General features: G+C 45.6%; 1 protein-coding gene across 2 annotated transcripts in view; it reads right to left on the bottom strand.

The window, feature by feature from the left end:
• The window catches only part of LOC122798813, a 2,048,867-nt gene that overhangs the window by 1,525,618 nt on the left and 499,997 nt on the right, over nucleotides 1–23,252 (bottom strand). For both annotated transcript variants that reach the window (XM_044067935.1, XM_044067936.1), the window contains exon 6: nucleotides 13,013–13,194. In XM_044067935.1, the coding sequence (XP_043923870.1) occupies nucleotides 13,013–13,194 (182 nt within the window). The remainder of the gene's footprint in view (nucleotides 1–13,012; nucleotides 13,195–23,252) is intronic.

Here is a 23,252-nt window from a genome sequence, read left to right as displayed (position 1 = left end):
TTGCTCAGATCTGAGACATGAGTCTCTCCAATCTGTGATGAGGCAGGGAGACTGTGCAAGAGTGTGTTCAGCTTTGCCCCTATGAATTCCAAGGACTGGGCCGGGGTCAACTGACTCTTCTCCATATTTTCAGAAATCCCTAAACGCTGTGCCTGTATTAGAGTGTACTGTCATGCCATTATCAGTAGACACTTGGTGGGAGTGTTGAGGAGCCAATCGTCTTAAGTATGGAAACACCCGGAATTCCACGCAGTCTCAAGTGAGCTGCTACCACTGCCATGCATTTGGGAAACACTCTGTGGGCTGTAGAGAGGCCAAAGGGCAGTGCGAAACTGGTAGTGACAGGCTCCCAGTCAGAAGCAGAGGAATCTTCTGGATTGCTTGTCCATTTTTATGTGGTAATATGCATCCTGAAGATCTATAGAGCACATCCGATCATCTTTTCTCAGGAAAGGAAGAGTACACTGAACGGTGACCATTCGGAACTTTGTCTGCTTGACAAACTTGTTTAAGATACAGAGGTCCAAAATGGGTCTCCAGTCCCCTTTTTTTTTTTTGTTTTTTGCACTAAAAATAACCTTGAATAGAACCCGGATCCTATTTGGTCTGGTGGGACTAATTGGTTGACTATTTTGAAGCAGCTTTAGAACCTCTTGAGCTGCAGATTCCCTTTGACCAGGTGGAACATCAGGAGTATGTTTCTGAGATTTGGAGTGAAGATTGAAGGAGATGTGATAACCTCTGGTAATAATCTGCTGCATCCAGGAGTCTGAGGTGATATTTTGCCAGGTGTGTTGGTGCAGCGAGAAATGTCCCCTGACTGCTTCCAGAGGAAAGCAAGTCCCCTGACTGCTTCCAGAGGAAAGCAATCGGGCCGCTCTTCAGGAGCGCTAGTAGGGCTGGCCAGAGAAGGAATCTCTGGATCCCTGATTGCATGGACCCCCCCCTGCCCCAAAGGGGCATCTTCCTGAAGAGTTACCCCCTCTGCCCCATGAGATATACTCACCACGTGTGTCATGGAAAGGACCCTGGGACTTCTAGTGCCACATTTTCCCACTCCTCTGATTCCTAGAGAAGTATAGTCGGGGATTGGAAAAACAGACACCTATGGCAGACAGGGGCTTACTGTCCTGCTCACACCTGGTTAGTGTGTCTTTCACTTTGGATCCGAAAAGGGAGGAAGGTTCGACTGCAGCGTCGAGGAAGGAAGCCTTGAAAGGGTCAGCGAAGTCGCAGAGGTGCATCCAGGCATGACGTCTCATGACAACGCCTGTACCCTCCGATCTAGCCGCCCCTTCGGTTGCATGGGAGACCAACCTCATGGACGAGTTAGAGATGGACTCTAGGGTTGCGAGCTGCGAGGCCACCTTATCTCAGACCTCGTCAGATACAGCTCCTGCTAGTGTTCCAGAGGGCTCCAAATTGAGATCTCTCTGGAGCCTACTGAAATGTGTCAGATAATTCAACGACTGAATGGTAAAGGTCAAAGAGGTGAACGTCCGCTTCCCTAGTTTGTCCAACGCCCGCGACTCCTTGTTCGGGGGGGGGGGGGGTGAACAGTGTGGTTCTCCTCAGCAAACTTTTTGTTGCCACCGCCACCACCATAACTTCTACAAGCAATCCTTTAGACCAATAAGGACAATCTTCAGGGGGACATAAGAATTTATCTGGTCTCCAGGGGATAAGCTCAATGGAATCTGGCTTCTTCCAGGCGTGCTGCATGACGAGCTCGTCGGCAGGCAAGCTCACCTAGACGGTAGAGAGCCGGGCACAAAGGCCTGCAAAAACACAGACTCCTCTGAGGATGGGTTTGTGGCCTTCCAAACCCCTTGCCGTTTCAAAATTTCAAGGATGTCTCCGAAGGAAACATCTTCAGGAGGAGATTTTGGGGACCCTTCCCCTTCATCATTCTCCATGTCTTCAGTGAAAGACTCTTCAGGAGAGTCTACGTGCTTCCTCTTGCACATTCTCTTCCTTGGAACCTCCTCAGCGGGGGCTTCCGAAGAGGACTCTGGAGAGAGGGTGCCCTGTTCAAGAGTATCTTGCTGCTCCCATACCCGGTGTCCTGGAGTGGCAGACTGCCAACTGAGGTTTATGAGGGATGTACATATGATGTTCCGATGCCTGTGGGGCTAGCTGAGTGCCTGTAGAGGCCAGTGCCCTTTCTATCGCCTGGAAAGCAGGCCAGCATGAAGAGGGATGGTAGCCCGGAACAGAGAGGGGCAACCTCGGAACCGGGGTCACATCCCATTCAGACAGACCCACCACACCAGAAGAACCTTGAGGGGACTCAGCGCCACCATGGTCATCGGGGCCGTAAGCACATGGTGCAGTAGAAAACAATCGGCGCCGGGCTGGGACCCTTGGTGCCGACTGAACAGTCACGACCCAGAGGATGGCTCGGCTCCGAAGGGGTTGACATACATAGGGTGATCATCAGTGCCACAGATGAGGATGCCATTGGAACCATGACAGCTGGAACTGGGAAAGGCATCGGAGCCAAGGGCTTTGGACCCAGAGAGGTCGAAGGAGGAGTACAAGATGGAGTCTGTGGAAAGAACTCTTCTGTTCTAAATGGGATAGAGGGTTTACTAAGAGAAGACAACCCCCTAGCCGTCAAAGAGTTGATCCACAAGTCTGACCACATCTAGTTCTGATAGGGTCCTGGAAGATCTGGTGGATATCCCAGACAGGGAGTCTGGACGTTCAATGAAGGGACTATACGGCTGTCCTGAGAATGGATCCATCGACGGGGAGTATCTGGTCCAAAATATGGGCTCTCCCTTCGACACAGAGGTCGATGGACCTGTAGAAAATGCAGTGGGGGGGGTGACAGGAAATTGGAGATGCTATTGTTTGGGTCAAAGGGAGAATCTTGACAGGATTGGTCGTGGTCAGTACCGTGGTAATCAGAGCCGAGGTAATCGGTACCGATATAGTCTTATCAGACTTCGGTTCAGTAGTTGGCATCAAAGTAGAGGACTCAAGTCCTGGAGTCGATAGTGTAGAAGGCACGTTGGCAGTCATAATCAGAGTCAGTTCCACAGTCAGCAACAAGGAAGGGGTTTTGAGCACTGGAGCCGCGGAACTTGAAGACAATTTTGGCAACTTGGGTCTAGGTTCTAAAGACTTAGATTCTAGATCTTTATGGGAAGAGGGTACCGAATGGCTCCTCCCCTCTTGTGATCTTTTCTGGGAGGAGGAGAACCCTCTGACGCACAAAGAGCCTCCGGAGAAGGGAGATTTGAGTAGTCCTTTAAGAATAAGCTTGTGTCTCTCATTCAGAGTGCGGGTACTAAAGCCTGCACAAATATTACAAGGTGGTAGAACACTCAAATGAGGCACATTTAAGCAATATACACAAGAGAAATGTGCGTCCGAATTCGGCATTTTATGAGTACACTAGTCGCAAGCTTGAAAACCCATGGTCCCTTTCTTATCTGCCATAAGCACAAAAAGTCAACGCCACTACACCTGTAAAAACCACAATATCCACAACAAAAACTTACAACTGTATAACGATATAACAACCAAACACACTATATATATATATATATATATATATATATATATATATATATATATATATATATATATATATATATTTATATACATACATACATACATACATATATATATATATATATATATATATATATATATATATATATGAGAAAGGAAGAAAAAGAGTACCAACAATAGTATCCTTAGAATACCACAGAGGATACAGGCGGGAGCTACCAACGATGGTAGGGAGGAATACCAGAAAACAGTAAAGGGGAGGAAGAACGAGGCACTACCAGACAAGGGAAGACGAGAAGTTATTCAACAACAAATGATAAAGGTTCAAGAAGAAAAGATTTTATCAACGAGCAAAAATTTTGTAATTTTACATTTCCAGTATGGCATGCTTCCATCACATTTCCAGTATGGCCTCTGAAAAATGCCTCCATTAGGGGAAGGTTAAGGCATTATGTTTAAATATTAAGGTCATTTTGTAAGCTTGAAAAACAGCCTTGGTTTATGAAAGAGCCACCTTTAGGTTCCTCAAATGAAGTAACCTGAACAAAGCAATCTAAGTATGGGTGTAAGTGCAATACCTTCATTATCAGAGGGGCAAGCACTAGTAACAGGAATCTGGCAAACCTCTGGGCATGAAAGGAAGGTCAAATGAAAATGCAGAGAGCTAAAAAAGATAGATACAGTGTCTGTCCCCCTCTAATCTCTAATCTGCGTAGTCTTTGTGAAACATTATTTTATGTTACGTTGGGAAAGTCCGGACAAGGACAGAGCCTATTTTCAGTGGAGGCCCAGGGAAAAATGCTCCAGACACATCTTTGGAATGTGGGATAAATCAGGAGCACCCAGAGGAAACCCACATGAACGTAAAGAGGACACGCAGACTCCACACAGAAGGCACCCCAGCTGAGAATTGAATGGGAGAACCTCTTGCTGTGAGGCAACAAGTTTACCTGCTGCACCACTGCGCCATTCATGAAGCCCATGAAAAATTAATATAAAAACAAACTTTGTTCATGTCTAACGTGATTAGGAAAGTATCTCTTAGCAAAGCGGGCTTGCAGTGTTAACACTCTGATGTTGTTACAGTTAAAAACCTGTTTCTATCAGAGAGATCCAAAACTGGCCTCCACTGGTTTTCATGCTTGGGTACTAAAAATGCGTAGTAATAGCTCCAACTTCACCCTTCTATGGGGATGTTTAAAACTCCCTGAGACTCCAAAGACTTCTAGAAAATTGTTAAGGTGTGCTATAATTGCCGCATGGAACAGAAGAGATGCATATGAAACACAACATCCGTGTACATTTTGTATCTGGTGATGCTACTTCCCTTACTTACTTGTGGTCAAAGCAACAGAAAACCACAGCTGCTTAAGTGTGTATACAGTTCTCATAATGATACAGGGGAAATGGGAAGGGATTAAAAAGATGGTCTGAGTGGGATTTCAATTTTCATTCCTTTCAGGCCTGATGCTCCTTCTGGTACAATTTTCTTTGACTGTGTGCATGTAAAAGAAGTTATGAACCTACTATAATGTTCCATTTTGTTATCCTTCATCTCGCCTTCCTTCTTGCTGGTCGGATCGGCTCCGACTCTGCCGATACACAATAATTCGAGAGCTTTTACTGGCTTGAGGCTATCCCTTATCCAGACATGCCTAGAGGCAGCTACCCAGATCTCATTTGTAATAGCAGACACTAGACATATGTAGTAAGAAAAACAATTTTTTTACTAAGCTCTTACACCAAGGTCGGAAAGAAAGAAGAAAGGACAAAGTATGGTTAACCAACCTGGTATGTCAGCAGGAAACTCAGCCAGTGTAACCAATAAAGAACTCCTCTCCAACCTCCAGGAAGGGGGAAGGAGGGGTGGATGCAAGAAGGAAGGTGAGATGAAGGACAAAAACATGGAACGTTATGGTAGGTACATAACCTTCTTTATGTTATGTTGTCCCATCTCGCCTTCGTTCTTGCTGGTTGGGACTGTGTCCCTAGCACCTGGTTCTCGGGGTGGCTCAATGGAACAAACTCTTCAGGACCGTGGAACCAAAGGATGCCCTATTCCGGGAGACCACATCCACTAATTTATGTTATGTTGTCCCATCTCGCCTTCGTTCTTGCTGGTTGGGACTGTGTCCCTAGCACCTGGTTCTCGGGGTGGCTCACTGGAACAAACTCTTCAGGACCATGGAACCACAGGATGCCCTATTCCTGGAGACCACATCCACTTTGTAATGAGAGATAAAGGTATGAGGATTTGCCTATGTTGCTGCTGCACAGATTGAATCTAAAGGCAGTTTAGCTTGGAAGGCAACAGAGGTGGTTAAGGCTCGGGTTGAATGTCCTCTGGGTCTCCCTGGAAGCGTCTTTTTATGCAAATCATATGAATAAGTAAGTGTGTCTGACAGCCATTTTGATAAAGTCACTTTAGAAACTGGGTAACCTTGCTTATTGTCAGCAAAGGATATGAACAATTGGTCTGATTTTCTGAGGTCTTTAGTCCTGTGCAAATAAAAACGTAATTGTCTATGAACATCCAATTGGTGTCATCTATACTCTGCCTCATTGCCATAATTGGGGAAGAACACAGGTAGCTCAATGGACTGATTTAAGTTGCACTCGGAACAAACCTTTGGCATGAAAGAAGGATTGGCCCTTAGAGAGGCTATCTTTGTGAAAAATGAGATACGGCGGGTGAACAGACAAAGCATGTAATTCAGAAACCCGTCTAGCTGAAGTTATAGCTACCAAGAGGAGGGCTTTCCACGATAGAAACTTCAAGGGGCAAGATGCTGCTGGTTCAAAAGGGGGCAGAACCACTGAAGCTAAAACCAAGTCTGCCAACTTATGGGACATATTTGAACCCAAGTCTCCTACATGAAAACTGGAGATGGCAACCAGTTGGACCCTAATAGCAGCTGCCCCTTTTTCGAAGGTTTCAGACAAAGTCAAGAATTTTGTGAACAGGAGCCATAAGGGGATCAATGTTATTACTTTTGGCCCAGTAAGAGAACCTCTTCCATTTGCTAGTGTAAATCCTACTAGTGGGCTTGTGGGAGGACACTAGTATGTGTTGTACAACAGGGGAAAGGTTTGGAGCCTGGTTAAGACTGGAAGTGGAGTAACCAAGCAGTCAGCTTGAGAGTTTGAAGGGATAGGTGGAGCCCGCCTGACTGATGCGTCAGGAGGTCCGGAATTGGGTCCAGTATCCACAGCTCCAGTTGACGGTGATGGCGAAAAAACGGAAATCATATCTGATGAGGCCAGTAAGGAGCAATGAGGATGAGCTTGCAACCCAACGATTTTGCTTTCTGAAGTACCTTTGGAATGAGAGGGAAGGGTGAAAAAACATGTAGTAGTCCCGGAGGCCAATCGTGAACAAGTGCATCCCTGGGTAACTGTCCTGGAGGGGGAATTAGGGCAAAGTAGCTGCGGCATTTGTTGTGTAGGGGAGTTGCAAAACGACTGCAGCATGGCTGGCCCCATTTGCGGAAAATCAAGTCTGCAACTTCTTGCTTCAGGGACCACTCATGAGGCACGAGGATAGCCCTGTTGAGCCAGTCCGCTATCACGTTGGATTTTCCAGGAATGCGCGTTGCAATCAGAAAACATTGGGAAGACATTGCCCATTGCCATACTCAAAGTGCCTCCTAACACAAGGGGTAAGATCTGGTTCCGCCCTGCTTGTTGATGTACCATACCACTGACATATTGTCTGTCTGGATTGCAATGGTCCCTGTAGGTAGTGATTCTTGAAGTGCTTTCAACACCAGAAGCACCGCTCTCATCTCTAGAACATTGATGTGCATATGGTACTCGTGAGGTTGCCATGTGCCTTGGACAGACCGTCCCAGATAAATGCCCCCCCCCACTCTATCTGGGAAGCGTCCATGGTCACTGTGGCTATCGGATGCGGGTCTAGAAAGAGTCTGCCCAGAATCACCTGGGGGGAGACCAGCCACCATAGTAAGTCCTTTTTGCAAGATTCCATGATCAAGATCATGTGTGACATTGACAATTCCTGGAAAGACCACTGAGCGAAAAGAAGCCACTGTAGAATCCACATGTAGAAGCGTGCTAAAGGAACTAGCGTAATAGCTGCAGCCATTGAGCCCAGTACTTGTAAGACTTGTCTTGCCTGAACTCTCATCTTGTTTATGAAAAAAAGAAACTTGTTGACGAATGGTTGACACCCTGTCTAGAGGCAGTTTTGCTATCATACATCTTGCATCTAAGTCTGCCCCTATAAAGGTAATAGACTGACAAGGCAACAAGGCAGATTTTTCATAATTTATTGTGATGCTTAACTGGGAACAAGCTTGGATTGTGTAGTCCCGTGCCTTAATTAGTTGATGCTCAGTGGTAGCAGTGACGAGCCAGTCGTCTAGATATGGAAACACCTGGAATCCTAGACACCTCAGGTGAGCCATGAACACTGCCATATACTTGGTAAACATGCTGGGGGCTGTGGTGAGACCAAAGGGCACGGCCCTGAACTGATAATGACTGGCTAACAGCCGGAAGCGTAGGAATCTCCTGGATTGCCCGTCCATTTTTATATGGTAGTACGCATCCTGGAGATCTATGCAGCACATCCAACTGTCCTGACCCAAAAAGGGAAGAATAGATTGCAGTGTCACCATCCGGAACTTTGTCTTTTTTACCGATTGGTTTAGCTTGGCGAGATCCAAGATTGGTCTCTAGTCCCCCTGTCTTCTTTGGAACTAAAAAGAACATTGAGTAAGTTGCGGGTCCAATTTGGTCTGTGGGGACTTCCTGGATGACTTTTTTCTAGCAATCTTTGAACCTCTAGGACTGCATGATCCCAAAGACTGGGTGAAACGTCTGGGATAGAACGTTTGTCTTTTGAGGGGGACTGAGAAAAAAGGATTTTATAACCCCTGGATATTATCGACAGTACCCATGTTTCTCTCGTGATAGATTGCCAAGCTGCTGGGTACAATGAAAGTCTGCCCCCGACTGCCTCCAGAGGTGGACAGCCGGGCCTCCCTTCAGGAGTGCTGGAAGGGCCTAGCAGAGAAAGTATCTCTGGTCGCCCTGCTATTGTGGACCCCCTCTGCCATGAGGGCGGCGTGTTCCATTGTTGTTTCCCCCTCTGCCCCTGGGGAAAAAAGTCACCATGTGTGTCAGGCGAAGATCCCTGGGAATTTCGGAACCACATTTTTCCGCTCTTGACTCTTAGGATAGGGTCTAAATGGAGCGAAAAAACTGACCCCTACGGCAGAGAGTCTTGCCATCCTGTTCACACCTGGGGAGAGTCTCTTTTACCTGAGGCCCAAACAAGAACAAGCCATCAAACTGGGTGTTGGTAAATGAAGACTTAACCGCAAATTGACAAAGGTGCGTCTGAGAGTGTCTGCGTAAAGCTAATGCAGTACCTGCTGCCCTACTAGCTCATCTGCCACATAAGAAATGAGCCTCATGGAGGTCAAGGTCACAAGCTGGGAAGATGCCCTGTTCGCAACTCCCTCAGCTGTAGGATCTTACAGGATATCTCTCCTAGCTCCTTCAAGAGATCCCTCTGAAGTCATGTGAAATGTGATAGGTAATTCAGCAATCAGAGCAAAAGTCGCTGAAGAAAACATATGCTTCCCATACCTGTCCATCTTACGAGACTCTTTGTTTGGTGGCTGGACAAATGAACAAGTTTCCGCAAGTTCCTTCTTGGTGGCTGTTGCCACCACCATGGCATCAACAGGGACTCCCCTGGAGAGAAAAGACTTGTCTTCTGAAGCTGTAATAAATTCATTAGGTCTCCTCGGAACAGGTTCCATGGTCTCTGGAGCGCGCCACGCCTTTCGCCTCACTACAGACAAAAGTGGGTCGAAAGACAGACACACCCAAGAGGTGGAAGGTTGGGAACCAAATGTGCCCAGGTATACGAACTCGTCTTCAGAAGGGGATAGGGACTTCCAGCCACCCCTCTAAGGATTTCCAAGATGTCTGAAAAAAAGACATCCTCAGAGGGGGACCATGGGGACCCTTCCAACTCATCCAAGTCCGTATCCGAAGTGATTGACTCAGGGGAGTCTAAATGCTTCCTCTTACACTTCTGCCGAGGGACCTCCTCTGAATGCTCGGGGGAGGTTTCAGAAGAAGTGGGATCATCCAGTGGGGCATCCTTGGGCACAGGTTCCCTACACTTGGCAGGAGGTGGGAGAAAGGCAGGCACAGACACCGGGGGAGAAGGAGCCAATGGAGCAGAGGGTGGAGCAGTCTCAAAAGACAGCACGCTCATCACCTCGAAGGCGCCACAGTCCCGAGTCAAAGGAGCCTCCGGCTCCTAAGAGCCTGGAGATCTCCTTCGAACCGGGAGCGAAGGCTCAGAGGCTGATGTAGGAGCCAAGCTCACCTGCATTGAAGCTCCGAGAGGGAGAGCGGGGTCGGACAAGGGTCCGATGCCACTTTCCTCATCAGAGCCGGCGAGAGTGCTTTGGTGCCCAGACTCCTCAACAGACTGAGACATTGAGGAGATCAGAGCAGTCATCGGAACCGATAAGGGAGAAGAAACTGGAGCCGACGGTTCCACCACCACAAACTCCATCCACTCCGGCTCCGAGCTTAAGAGAGTCAGAGGAGGAATCGATGGAGAAGCTGGGAGAGCCGAAGGAGCCAAATCTTTATGGGCTGGGCTCAAAAGTAATTTAGCAAGTGCCTGTGACTTGAGGAACCTGTTGACCACTCTCTCCACATCATGATCTGAAAGTCCAGAGGACCGAAAGGAGTGTGAAGAGGACCAGTGACTGCTTGCTGCAGGTTGCAGCAGAGCAGACTGGAGCGGAGCATACTGGCTCCAAAGAGAGAGACCTTAATCTCTTAAGGATCCGGACTGGCTCCGAGGACACAGATAGAGCTACCGGAGACTTAGTTTTGTCAGAGCCAATGCCGGTGTCCAAAAGAGTCGAAGGCTTCTCAGTAATTTCTGTCTGTTCCGAGCTGGGAACCGATGGCTTGGAGTGTTTCTTGGACACTTTGGCAGGCTAAGGACCCACGAGGCATCTTGAGGGTTCTTCAGGAGGCCATGTAAAATAAGCTTATTTTTTCTTTCCTGCAGGACTCTGGAACTGAAATCATGAGCAAGAGTCCTGCAGGTGAACAGCCCCTAAACAATAAACGCAACTCATGTGCCCGTCTCTAAGGGACATTTTTTTGGAAACACGGATCGCATTTTTTAAATCCAGAGGGTTTAGACTCTATAGACATAACGAGCACTAATCAGGAAAAAGTTTCCACAGAGAAAAACTTATCACTCACAGCCTACAACAAGTAGAAGCAAACAGGCTGATAACCACAAAGGAAAAAAATAAATAAATAAATAAAGGAAGGAGGAGGAAAGGGGAGAGCCTCTAACTTGAACAGCAACTCCCCTGATGGGAGAGCCTCTAACTTAACTAGCAATCCCAGAGAAGGGGTGAATAAAGGGAAGAACCCTCTAACTTAAATGGGCTCTAAGGGGAAAGCAGGCCTGAAAGAGAAAATTACGGCCAAAATCACCACAAAGAGCAGAGAAAGGGGCCGTTAGACTAACGAAGAAATATACACACTCTAACGAGTCAATATAACCAGTAAATTGACCAAAAATTAGCAAGTAACTAGAAAAAACAAAGTACTTAGCCTGAGCCAGTATGGAGCAATCTCGACGCTGCAAGCGGCAAACAAGATGTGGGTAGCTGCAGCTAGGCATGCTGGGATAAGGGGTAACCTCGAGCCAGTAAAAGCTCTCGAGTTATTGTATATCGGCAGAGTCGAAGCTGAGAATGGTCTCAGAACCCAACCAGCAAGAATGAAGGTGAGATGGGACAACATAACCATGCATTACATAAAAATATATAATGCACGTGTGTGTGTGTGTGCATTAAACATGTATAACTATGTGTGCATATGGGTGCGTAAACTTTCCTTGTCCAAACTAACCATCAGCAGGTGTCCTTCCCCAGACACACTGGGGGGTTTCTAGGAAGATTAATAAAGGGCATGATTCCAGTCAACCCTGGACATCAATGTCTTAATGACCTGCCAAAAGAAGGATATTTTCAGAAGAAAGAGAAAAGGGGTGAAAATGAATGGATCACCTTTGTCCATCTCAGACCCCCCCATACAAAATAGTAGCACTGTGCCCCTGCTATCCCCATAGTAAGCATGCAATAGGTAAGTGCTAGTTTGTCAGGCAAGATGAATCTAGCACGTGACAGATGGAAAGTTCCATCAAACCCAGCCCTAACTATAGCCTGTACTCCCAATATGATACTATGTCCCTCAACTCAAGCTCCCATCAGACAAGGCATTCAGCAGCAAGTCTTCACATGAAAAAATCCAAAGGTGCTTCTTCCTGAAGGGCTATCTAGCCATATGGGGAGAGTCTAAGAAAAGAAACCTCAACCTTGAGGTCTCCCAATCGTTGACTGGATAACAACAGGCCACTCCCTAGAAATATGATGAAAGAACTAACTTCAAGAAATAAAATTAGGAAGGGGCTCTGTATACAAACTGAGCCTGAACAGCAATGGCTAACCCAGTAAGATACCAAATTGAATTCCCATGCCCACTGTGACTGTATACAGACTTTTGTATGAATAGCAATGGCTAACCCCCTATGGTTGAATGAGTTTTAAAGTCCTGCAGTAGTGTGTGCACCTTCTGTGAAGGTTGGGCACTGGGCTGACAACTTAACACTGTAAAACCTCCACTGCTAATCAATCTGCAGACCAGTGATCTGCTGTGGCGATCCCTAAGGGAGAAGCCGAAAAACAGCAAAGAGATTAACTGCATTTTGAGACTTGCACAACAGGAATGGTTTACCTGTTTATTGCAAAGGTAACGTGGTAGTTTGGGAGATTCAACATTTTTGACTTTCTCTTCAGAGCTGGCTATACAAATTAAAAAAAAATTGTGGAAGGTTCACATGTCTTTCTTCCCTAAAAATAACCAGGGTGCAAAAAGGTTGATACAGCACGACTGACAAACATATTTTCACAAACTGCTGAAAACAGATCCAAGTTAATGATAAGAAGGAAGAGAAGTATAAGTCCTACAACATTAAAGAAAGCGAAATTTAAACTTGCTGAGAGACAGATGCTGCTAGACAAGTTTAGAATGAGAAAAGTTTCACAGTGACACTCCTCTGGTATAAAAAGATGAACACAAAACCTTAAAGATGATACATGTATACTTCTTGTGAACAACCTCAAGCTACAGAGATCTCAGCTGTAATAAAAAGTAAGGAAAATGAGAACAAGACAGCAATCTACAAGCATCTGATGCGTACAATTACATTTCAAATGAAGACATGCAAAGCTTCTTTCAAGAAAAGAATTCCTGCGTGTCAACATCATTCACAACAGTAAACAGGTTTCTGAATGAATTTCACATGTAAAATGATCCAATAATGAAAAAAAAACACACAGCTCTATTAAATTAGACACTAATACATATTCTCATGAATAAAAAAAAAAAAACTACATCAAAAACTGACCTGCAAATTTCACTAACACTGAAACAGTCCGTCTTTGTGCAGATAAATGCAATCCTTCCATATTGACCATCCATAAAGAGTTGGGTCCGTAGACTTTCATTCAGCATGTCCTTAGCAGTCTTGTCATCAACAGCTCTAGTGATGTTGGCTACAACCCACACAGCACTGCAAGTCTTCAAATACTTGAAAGGCAAACAATATGATTATTAATTACCACCAACTTTCTGCCCACCTTAAAATTTGCAACAAATGACTGCTGCTCAGATTAGTGTGCAGGGCAAGGTAAAGAAAACTCAAATCTGAAGTTGCTGTCCTAAAGCTGGCAGCAGGAGAGCTGTGAGGCTGCACACATGGCAAGAACTTACAAAAGGCTGCAACAAATGCATAGAAAATGGCACTGAAGTTAATTAAGCTGATCAACCTCATTGCATTGCAATGTTACACATCTGCATCTCAGGGAAGGAAATGAAGGACACTATTTCACTTGACAGTGTGCACTGGCTAATATCAGTTACAAAACCCTCAATTATGAGCCCTTTTCTGAAAGGGGGAACACCAAATAAAAAGACTGGCATATACTACTGTTAGTAAATGGTAAATGCAGCAAGTGTGTAACAAAACAACTCCACATGATGGTGGCTGGTAAACTCAGCTATTTCACTTTTTTTAAAACTAAGCGAACAAACAGGTCTCTCTCTTTTGCTGTAAAATAGAGTCCACAAGGGTAAGGGTAAATGCAAAGCATTTAGACAATCCAATGCAGTTTCTCAAGCAACATACTGGGAAATATAAAGAAAAGTAAAGCTGTGTACACTTACCATAAACGTAGATGTTAGAGTGCATTCACTGTGGCAGTCATTACATTTGGGTTATCTGCCTGCAGGTAGCCCTCAGCCGCCCTGAATATGGATTCCTGCGTCGGATGCTGTCTCTTCTTCCATGACGTCAAGTCGTCAGGGGTATAAAACATGCAGCCGATGCCATTACATCAGTTTTTCTTGCCCCAGATGTCAGGTGCCCCCATAATGGAAAGCAATTATATGTTAGGTTACACCTCCAACAAAAAGCAAATACACCAGAAAGCTGAAATACACTCAAGAAGAAATGTATAGCCAAGAGAAGTCAGAGGGCTGAAGGGAGGGTAACCAGGACTGCAACAGTGAATACACTCGAACATCTACATTTATGGTAAGTATTCCCTTATTCTGTAGTACTTTAATCTTTGTCAACTCTTGTAAAGAATTCATATTGCTTTATTCCTCTGTATCTCTATCTTTCTTATTCCTTCCATGATTTTAAACTCCAATTTCATTCTATCCTAGTCTCTATAGCTATTTGTTCTGGAGAAATTTCTATCTTCCTAAATGACTTGTATATCATTTCCACTACCCATGCTTTAAATTCTGCTTTCTTTGACAGATAAGTAAGAGACATAGGTTTTGTAAAAGGCAGATCATGTCTCCTAAACCTGATGGACTTCTTTGAAGCAGTCACCAAAGCCATAGATCAGGGTAAAATGGTTCACACAGCTTATCTAGATCTCGCCAAGGCTTTCGACACCACCCCCCACAGACCAGTGACAAGTGGAGTACCACAGGGTTCAGTCCTGGGTCCTCTCCTGTTTGGTATCTACTTCTCTGAAGTGCAGGCCAACACAGAAGGTCTTTGGCTAACAAAGTTTGCAGATGACTGCAAACTAGGAGCCATAATCAAAACTCCTAACGATGTGGACAAACTACAAAAGGGCCTCAGTGAGACAAATACCTGGTGTCAAAGCCATAGCCTGAAGCTCAATGCCAAAAAGTGTATTGTCATCCCCTTTGGTAAAAACTCTGTACCCATGAACTACCACATAGCTGGTAGTCTACTTAATGCCGAAAATGTGAAGAGACCTTGGGACACAGGTGGACAGTAGTCTCTCCTTTGATAATCACATCGCCACAGTGGTCAGGAAATTCTTCTACGTGGCTCATCTAATCACAAAAGGATTCTCATCCAGAAAAAAAAGAGGTCATTGTTCCCCTCTACTCATCACTCATTAGACCCATTATAGAGTACAACGCCCATTTTGGTATGTACCTCACAAGACATCTACAACTGGAAAGACCACAGAAATGCCTCACAAAGAGGATTACTGGCCTCAAACATATGCCCTATGCAGACCGTCTCAAAAAACTACAGCTTTACTCCATCACATATCGCCTACTCAGGGGCAATCTCTGCCTAACATACAAAGCTATGTCAAACCCAGAGCTGTTGGACACGCTCCACTTAAAGAAACCCCAATCCCTCCAAGCTACACACTCTAGGGACCTTAACCTTGTCACCACAATAAACAGAACATGCTGGAGGGATAGATTCCTGTCCCAGAGACTTCCCATACTCTGGTACAGACTACCTATCTATGTCAAACAGAGCTCCTCATTAGCACTCTTCAAGAAAAATCTTGATGATTGGATGGGAAATGGGAAATTCACCCCGGGGATCACTTCTGTGGCTCTGCTTGACAGGGGCACAGGAAAATAATTTTCTTGGGTGGCGAAAGCCAGGGTACATTTTTTGGCTAGGCTTGTATGGGCCCTAGGGCCGATAGCCTAGTACCTACCTATGAACCTATGAAGTGTACACAACTGTACTATGTTCTTCGTGTTTCACTGTTGCAGTCATTACATCTGGGTTGATTCCCAAAGCTAAAAAAGGGAGGAGGAAGTTAGAGAGCATTAGGACCAGCTATTAGACCCTGCAAAACTGCAATGGCAAAACCAGCTCTGGATTTAGAAAAAAATAGGCATGTGGTAATGCTTGGTGAAAGTATGTGCAGAGCTCCAGGTAGCAGCTTCTAGGATGCCCCTGGTAGGGACACCTCTAAGAAAGGCTGTAGAGGTAAATTCAGCCCTGGTGGAATGTGATCTTATCCCCTGCGGGGTAGGATTTCCATGGTGCTTATAGCAGAAATGAATGCCATGGGCTATCCACTTAGAAATGCTTTGCTTTGAAATGGTCTTCCCCTCTGCCCCTGCAGCAAAGCCAACTAGCAGCTCTTCAGATTTTCTGAAAGGCTTAGTTCTGTCCAAATAAAATCTAAGTTGCCTGTGCACGTCCAAAGAGTGCAGCATTTGTTCTCCTTTGTTTTGTGGATTTGGGGAAAAAAAGTAGGCAAACGAATGGGCTGATTAAGGGCCACACTAGATACCACTTGGGCATAAAGGAAGGATTGGTCCTGAGTGACACCCTGTCACCATGGAAGATGATGAATGGCTCCACTGCCATGAGGGCCTGTAATTCAGACACTCTTCTTGCTTAAGTGATGGCAAGAAGGAAGGCTGTTTTCTAAGAAAGGAATTTCAACTCTGCAGTTCCAGCTGGCTCAAAAGGAGGTAGAGTGAGCTTTTCCAATACAAAGTTAAGGTCCCAGGCTGAAGAAGGGCTCTCCTGGGTGGAATTGCTATAGCAGGGGGTGAGAGAAGAGGGGTGGTTCAGTATTATGAGCTGAAATAGCAGAGGCATGAATTTTAATTGATGAGAAGGAAAGGACCTTGTGGAGCATCTCTGTTAAGTACTGAAGAATATGAGGTAAGTTGGGCACCGTTGTACCCATCCCCTGAGTCTGGCTCCAGGAACAGTATCTTTTCCACTTTTCAGCATAGGATTTTCTAGTACTAGGCCTCCTTGCCTCCAGAATGACATCTAACACCTGCTTACTGAGGGATGTTATTGGAGAGCTCAAGGAATTAGCCAGGCTGCAAGGTTCAGGGTTTGAAGTTGAGGGTGCAGAATCTGGCCCTCCTGCTGGGACAGCAGGGAAGGGGTCTGAGGCAGGTGCCATGGTTCCAGCAGTGACATACTGCGCAAGAGGGGTACCAGTGTTGGCGTGGCCAGTCTGGTGCAATCAGTATTGTTCTTGGTTTGTCCCGTTTTATCTTTAGCAGAACTTTCGAGAGGAGAGGCACAGAGGAAAGGCAAACTGAGAGGCTTTCCCAGGTGAAGAACAGGGCATCCACTTTCCAAGCTTGACTGTGGGAAGTCCTTGTGCAGAATTTGTCCAACTGGTAGTTCTGAGGGGAGGCAAACAGTTCTATCGAAGGATTCCCCCATTTGTTTCTCAAAACGTTGAATATCTTTGGTTCCAGTTTCCACTCGTGTGGGTCCATGAGATTTCTGCTTAGGTTGTTTGCCAGTGAATTTAGCTTGCCTGGCAGGAATTGAGCTTGTAGGTGCACTTGGTAGCTCAAGGCTGTGTTCCACAGGGCCATGGCTAGTCTGCAGAGAGGGTATGAGTGTGTTCCCCCTGCTTGTTTATGTACCACTTAACAGTGGTGTTGTCTTCCCTTACCAATAGATGTCCTGGAAGAATGTGGTCCTTGAAGGCTGTCAGGGAATTCTGTACAGCTAACATTTCTTTTTGACTGCTATGTAGGTGCATCTGACTCTGGTTCCATTTGCCCTGAATGCACTGCCCTGCCAAATGAGCCCCCCATGCATAGTCTGATGCGTCTGTTAGAGTTTGGGCGGCAGGGGGTAGAGTGAATGGGAGCTCCTTGTTGTGGTAGCAGACCTCTGTCCACCAAAGGAACTCTGTCTTTATACAAGGAATGATAGGAATCACCTATTCCAGGTCCTGAGAATGTTGACACCATAGGCTTTTTAGATGCCACTGTAGTTTCCTCATATGCAGTCTTGCATATGGAATTAGTAGAATGCAAGAGGCCATGAACCCCAGGGCTTGCAGGATTTTCCTTGCAGATAGCTGGGTCTTTGTGGCCAGTAGTTTGTAGTAGGCTGTCAAACTTCTTTCTCTGGCGCGAGGTAAGCCATCTGGAAAGTTGTGTTCAAGCTTGCTCCCAGGAATACAATTTGTTGGCAGGGTACTAGATGAGATTTCTTTTCGTTTATGGTGCATCCCAGTGAGGTTAGAAGTTCCTTTACAAATGCCAGACATTTTGGTAGCATGTCCTGGCTTTCTGCCTGAATTAGACAATCGTCCAGGTATGGGTATATTTATATATTTCTTTGCCTGCAAAATGCAATGACTGGAGCTAGACGCTTTGTGAATACCCTGGGTGCAGTAGATAAGCCAAAGGGAAGTGCAGAGAATTGATGGTGCATGGAGCCTGCTCTGAAGCATAGGTATATCCTGCACAATTCATTTATTGGAATGTGCAGGTAAGCTTCCTTTAAGTCTAAGGTTGCCAACCAGGCATCTTTGCCTAGCACAGGAAGCAGCGATCTTTCCCCCTAAAAGAGCAGGCAGTTGAACAGGGCTTGGAAGGTTTAAGGTCAAGTCATTGGGATATTTTTCCATAGGGGGGGTGTCTTACTACTTCCAGCTTTGGAAGTGGGAGACCCCACTGCTTAGGCCTGTGAGTACCTTGAGACTGTAGTCTAGGTGGTCTGCTGTTCCTGGGTTTGGACTGAGAAGGCCTGGAAGAGACTGGAAAGGAGCAATTCTTAGAAGGCCAATGCCTGCGAAATCTAGGAGGATGTACTTGCAGGAAATCTTTAACAGTTTGCATAGATTTAGGTCCATCTTAAAGGACGTCTGCTTTGTTGCCAAACAGGCGGTCTTGGTTTAAGAGAGCATCCAGTAATTTAGCTTTAACATGATCTGGCAAATTTTGCTTCTTAAACCAAGCATGCCTTCTAAGTACAGACCCAGTGACAGCAGCCCTGCAAGATGCTTCTAAAGAGTCAAAACCACATTGTAAAGTATGCTTACCATCTTGTTCAACAGAATGCATTAAATCTTGTAATTCTTTAATTGCAGCATAGTCAGGAATAAGAAGTTATGTACTCACCATAACGTTCCATCTGAGTAGGTAGCTTCATCTGTCTGCAACCTGTGGGTCTTGGATCCGATATCGGATCTGAGCCGGCAACTTGTTTCAAGCTAATGGATCCAAGCTCCTAGCTCCTCCCCTCACCCATAATCCCCTGCTAACCCTCCATAACCTCAGATAGAGTTTGCCCCTCAATATATACCCAAAAAATAGGTATCCAACTAAAAATAGATCCGAAGAAGGCCAGGGGGATGGTTGCAAACAAATGAAGCTACCTACTCAGATGGAACGTTATGGTGAGTACATAACTTCTTAATCTGAAGTAGGGAGTTCATTTGTCAGCAACCTGTGGGACAGAGTCCCCAGCTACCTGCACCTTGGGTGGCCATCATGGAAGGATATTGCGAAGCACCACAGGGCCAAAGGATGCTCTCCCTCTAGAAATCATGTCCAGTTTGTAGTGGTTAATAAAGGTATGAGATGAGGTCCAAGTGGCTGCCGAACAAATATCATCCAATGGAACTCTAGACTTGAAGGCCGCAGAAGTAGAGATAGAACGAGTGGAATGTGCACAAACTCCTTCCGGTGTGGGTCTCCCAGAGACTTGATACGCCAATAGGATACATTGAGAAATCCAGCGTGATAAAGATACTTTTGAAATTGCTTTCCCCAAATTAAATTTGGCAAAGGAGACTAACAGCTGGTCGGACTGTCTATGACCAGCTGTTCTAGGAGTATAAAAGCGAAGCTGCCTATGAACATCTAATGAGTGCAGCTTGTACTCTCCCTTATTCTGATATTTAGGGAAGAAAACCGGTAAATTTATGGATTGATTTATGTTGGTTTCCGATGCTATCTTGGGAAGTAAAGAAGGATTGATCCTGAGGTACACTCTGTCTAGGTGAAAGATCAAATAAGGAGGCTTCACAGAAAGAGCTTGAAGCTCCAAAACTCTTTTTGCTGAAGTGATGGCTACAAGGAATGCTGTTTTCCAAGACAAGAATTTGAGATCTACTGAAGCAGCGGGTTCAAAAGGTGGAGCAGTCAAGGGTTGAAGAACTAGTGAAAGATCCCATGGTGGTACGGCTTCTTTTATAGGGGCTCTAAGTAAGAAGGTGCCCTTGAGAAAGGTTTTACACAACTTGGCCGACATCAAAGGCCCTGTATCATGTCCCACATGGTAATGTGATATGGCTGCCAATTGCACTTTGACAGTTGAACAACTAGCGCCTTCCTGAAAGAGTTCGGTGTGGAAGTCTAATATGGACGGAAGAGGAGCCATAAAGGGATCTAGATCATGATGCTCCGCCCAGATGGAGAAACATTTCCATTTACTGCTGTACACTTTCCTGGTGGAGGGCTTATGCGCTGCCACAAGGATGGCTTTGACTGGTGAAGAGATACCGGGAGTCCTAACTAGGAGTGGAACTGGAGCAACCAAGCTGTCAGTTTCAGATTGTCCAGGTTTGGGGTCGGTAAGTTCGACGGATGGGAGATGAGATCCGGACTGGGATCTAGAATACAAGGAGGATTCACAAGGTGAGACCACAGGTAAGGGAACCAAATTTGCAGAGGCCAGAATGGGGCAATGAGGATCATCCTGCTCCCCAACCGCGAGGCTTTCTGTAAGAGTTGTAGCATCAGGGGTAGAAGAGGATAGGCATAAAGTAGACCGGGTGGCCAAGCATGCACCAGAGCGTCTCTTGGAGTTTCCCCTGGAGGGGGGATTAGAGCGAAGAAATTGCCGCATTTGGTGTTTGATGGAGACGAAAAAAGATCGCAGTAGGGTTGCCCCCATATTGCGAATATCTCCCACTTTCTGAGCTGGTGGTTTAGCACATTAGTTTAACAGATCTATTGCTGGAGTCTTCCATGACGCGCCGTCATTTTTCTGAAGAGTGAAGATCCAGCTTCAGCAGTCTCCCCCCATGAGAAATCTTTGCTTGCCGAGCTGCAGGAGTTCTGTGCCATCGCTTGAAACCTTGCCTGAAGATGCAGTTGTAAGCTGAAAGAGATTGTCAACACCTGAATTGCTTGCCTGCACACAAGTTGTAAGAATGTGTTCTCCCTGGATAAGTAACATCATGATAATGTTGATATGAATAGAGGACAACTAAGATCCTGGAAGAAGTAATATGTTGATCCACATTAATGCAAACTGGACTGCTAACATCTCTTGTTCCATCTTTCGTTCCTGCTGTGCAAACGCAGGCCACTGTCTTGTATCCCTGTTCCATATTTTCTGGCCGGGTTCCCCAGAGTCCCTTGTTTAAACTGTACATGCCTGATGACTCTCATTGAATGGCCGGTCACAGAGAGTTATTTGTTTAGTGGAATTCCCTTGAGCCCACCACAAGGCCTCTGTTGAATGCAAGGTAGGAAGCACCAGAATAAGTTGCCATGCACAGTGAGGCAGAAATGACCGGCATTCCGCCCTGCCCAGCTTAATAGTTGAATGTTTGGCATTGGGAAGCACCTGAAGAGAAGATTTGTTTGTCCCTGCGGCTTGAATTTCTTTGCCTTGGGTGGGGCCCGACTGAAGAGATAGCTGATGGAAGTAACCACAAAGATTCTTTTGTTTGTCCGGGAGAGGATAAGGTACTGGATGCTGCTGCTGTATCTTGGGCCCTCACACCCAGAAAGCACATGTCTTGAGAGGGTACTAGATCAAGGTCTATTTCGCTCTTGAAATATAATGAATCAGGCAGCCTACTATGACATAATCCAAAATGCCAGAGAAGGTGCTCCTCTTCTTGAGCTGACCTCAGGCAGTCGCCTAAGTAAGGATAGATTTGAAGGCCTTTAGCCTGAAACTGATAAATACTGGAGCCAGAAGCATGAAGTGAAGCTTCCTGAGTATAAAGTCTTGGTGGGAACCGGATAATCTGAATTTTATTCTAAAACGCAGATACTTCCTGCAACTTAGTGAGCTAATGTAACAAGTGTAAGTTTCGACTAAAGTTACCATTCAGGTGTCTTTTGCCCAGCAGAGGTAAAAGCTGTTTACAACCCCAATTTTTGAACTTGGGAATGTCCAGGAAAGTGTTGCACATAAACACACAAAATTGAGAAGCGTGTTCTTCGTACTCCCAATAGGTGAGTAAAGTGAAAATCCTAGGTTTGCTTCTGGAGGAGGAACTGGCCAGGAGGCCTGGTATTAGAGCAAAAGGAGAAATTCTGCATGTCTGCCTGCACCCATCAGTCTTGATCTGTGTCTCCATGCCTTTGAAAAGGATTTTGGGTATGGAAAACAAACCTGTAACCAAAGAATGATATGGCGGGAGAATCTGTCTTGGGTAATTAAGAAGCAATTCATTTTGAAAGAGACAGCCCCTCTCCCAAAGTCTGAGCCAGAGAAGTCTCTGAGCAGGAGCCTAAAAGGTCCTTCATTAAAAAGAATACGAAGTGACTGACACCGCCAGCCCTGGGGACCTATTGAGCAGGAGGACTCCTGTCCTAGGCCACCCAGAGTCCCTGTAGGCTGTCTCCTGCACGCCTAAACCCACCCCACAGTCTGGAATCATAAGCAGGATAAGTTCCATTTCTTAGTAGGCTAATTTCTTAATTTCTTTAAAGGCTGCACACAATCCAAACAAACATAGTTTGCATAAACAAAAGGCCTTGTCCTCCTTTTTCTTTTAAAACTGCAATTTTCCAGGAACCAAACCTCACATCAGAACAAGACCAGAACCACAAAATCCCACCCTCGGGGATGCTCGCAAAATTCAATCTCACACTGCAAGGAATGTTTACCCACCTGTAGAACACATGGACTAAATCCTCGATAAGGCCTGCACACCCTACCTTCTGGCACCGCCCCACATGTTTACCAACCTGTTCAGACATGAACTAAATATTTAACATGTGAGCACTCATTCAATGCTGCCAGAGCATCCACCTTAGATACATATTGTGACTTTTCCCCATTTATCAAAGTCCTTACTGAAACTATGGATTCACAACAAGGATTTTTTAAAGTGAAGGCCTTCACACTTTTAGGCCTGAGAGAAAGCCCTTGCCTAAAGCCTAGGACTCTTAGGATTTTAACAACCTAGGCCTTCACCCCTTTAGTACCCCTGAGGTTTAGTTCGAGGTGCAGGCAAGAAGAAAAAGATCAGGAATGAGCTTCAGCAACCCTACACCACCTAAGGAAGAACCGGTACTTGGGAGGCAAAGAATCAGGAAGTAGGAAACAAGAATTCTAACATCTTCCTTCACATCTAGAGAGAAATTAAAAGCTTCCCATTTGGAATGGGGTAGCTCAAGAATTCCAAAGCTCTGAAAAAGAAACTGACCTTTGGACCTTCCCATTTAAAAGATCATCCACATTGTCATCAGTATAAGAAAAATGAAAAAAATCCCTCAGGGAGAAGAAGCAAGAGGCCTCAGAATCATAACAATCAGAAAACTTCATTCAGGGATACCCCCTGGGCCTCTTATCAGGAGGGGCATAGAGACCTCCT

Source organism: Protopterus annectens, chromosome 3.part1 (genome assembly GCF_019279795.1).
Source record: "Protopterus annectens isolate FY-2018-M chromosome 3.part1, PAN1.0, whole genome shotgun sequence".
NCBI lineage: Eukaryota > Metazoa > Chordata > Ceratodontiformes > Protopteridae > Protopterus > Protopterus annectens.
This window is presented reverse-complemented; position numbering and strand designations above follow the sequence as displayed.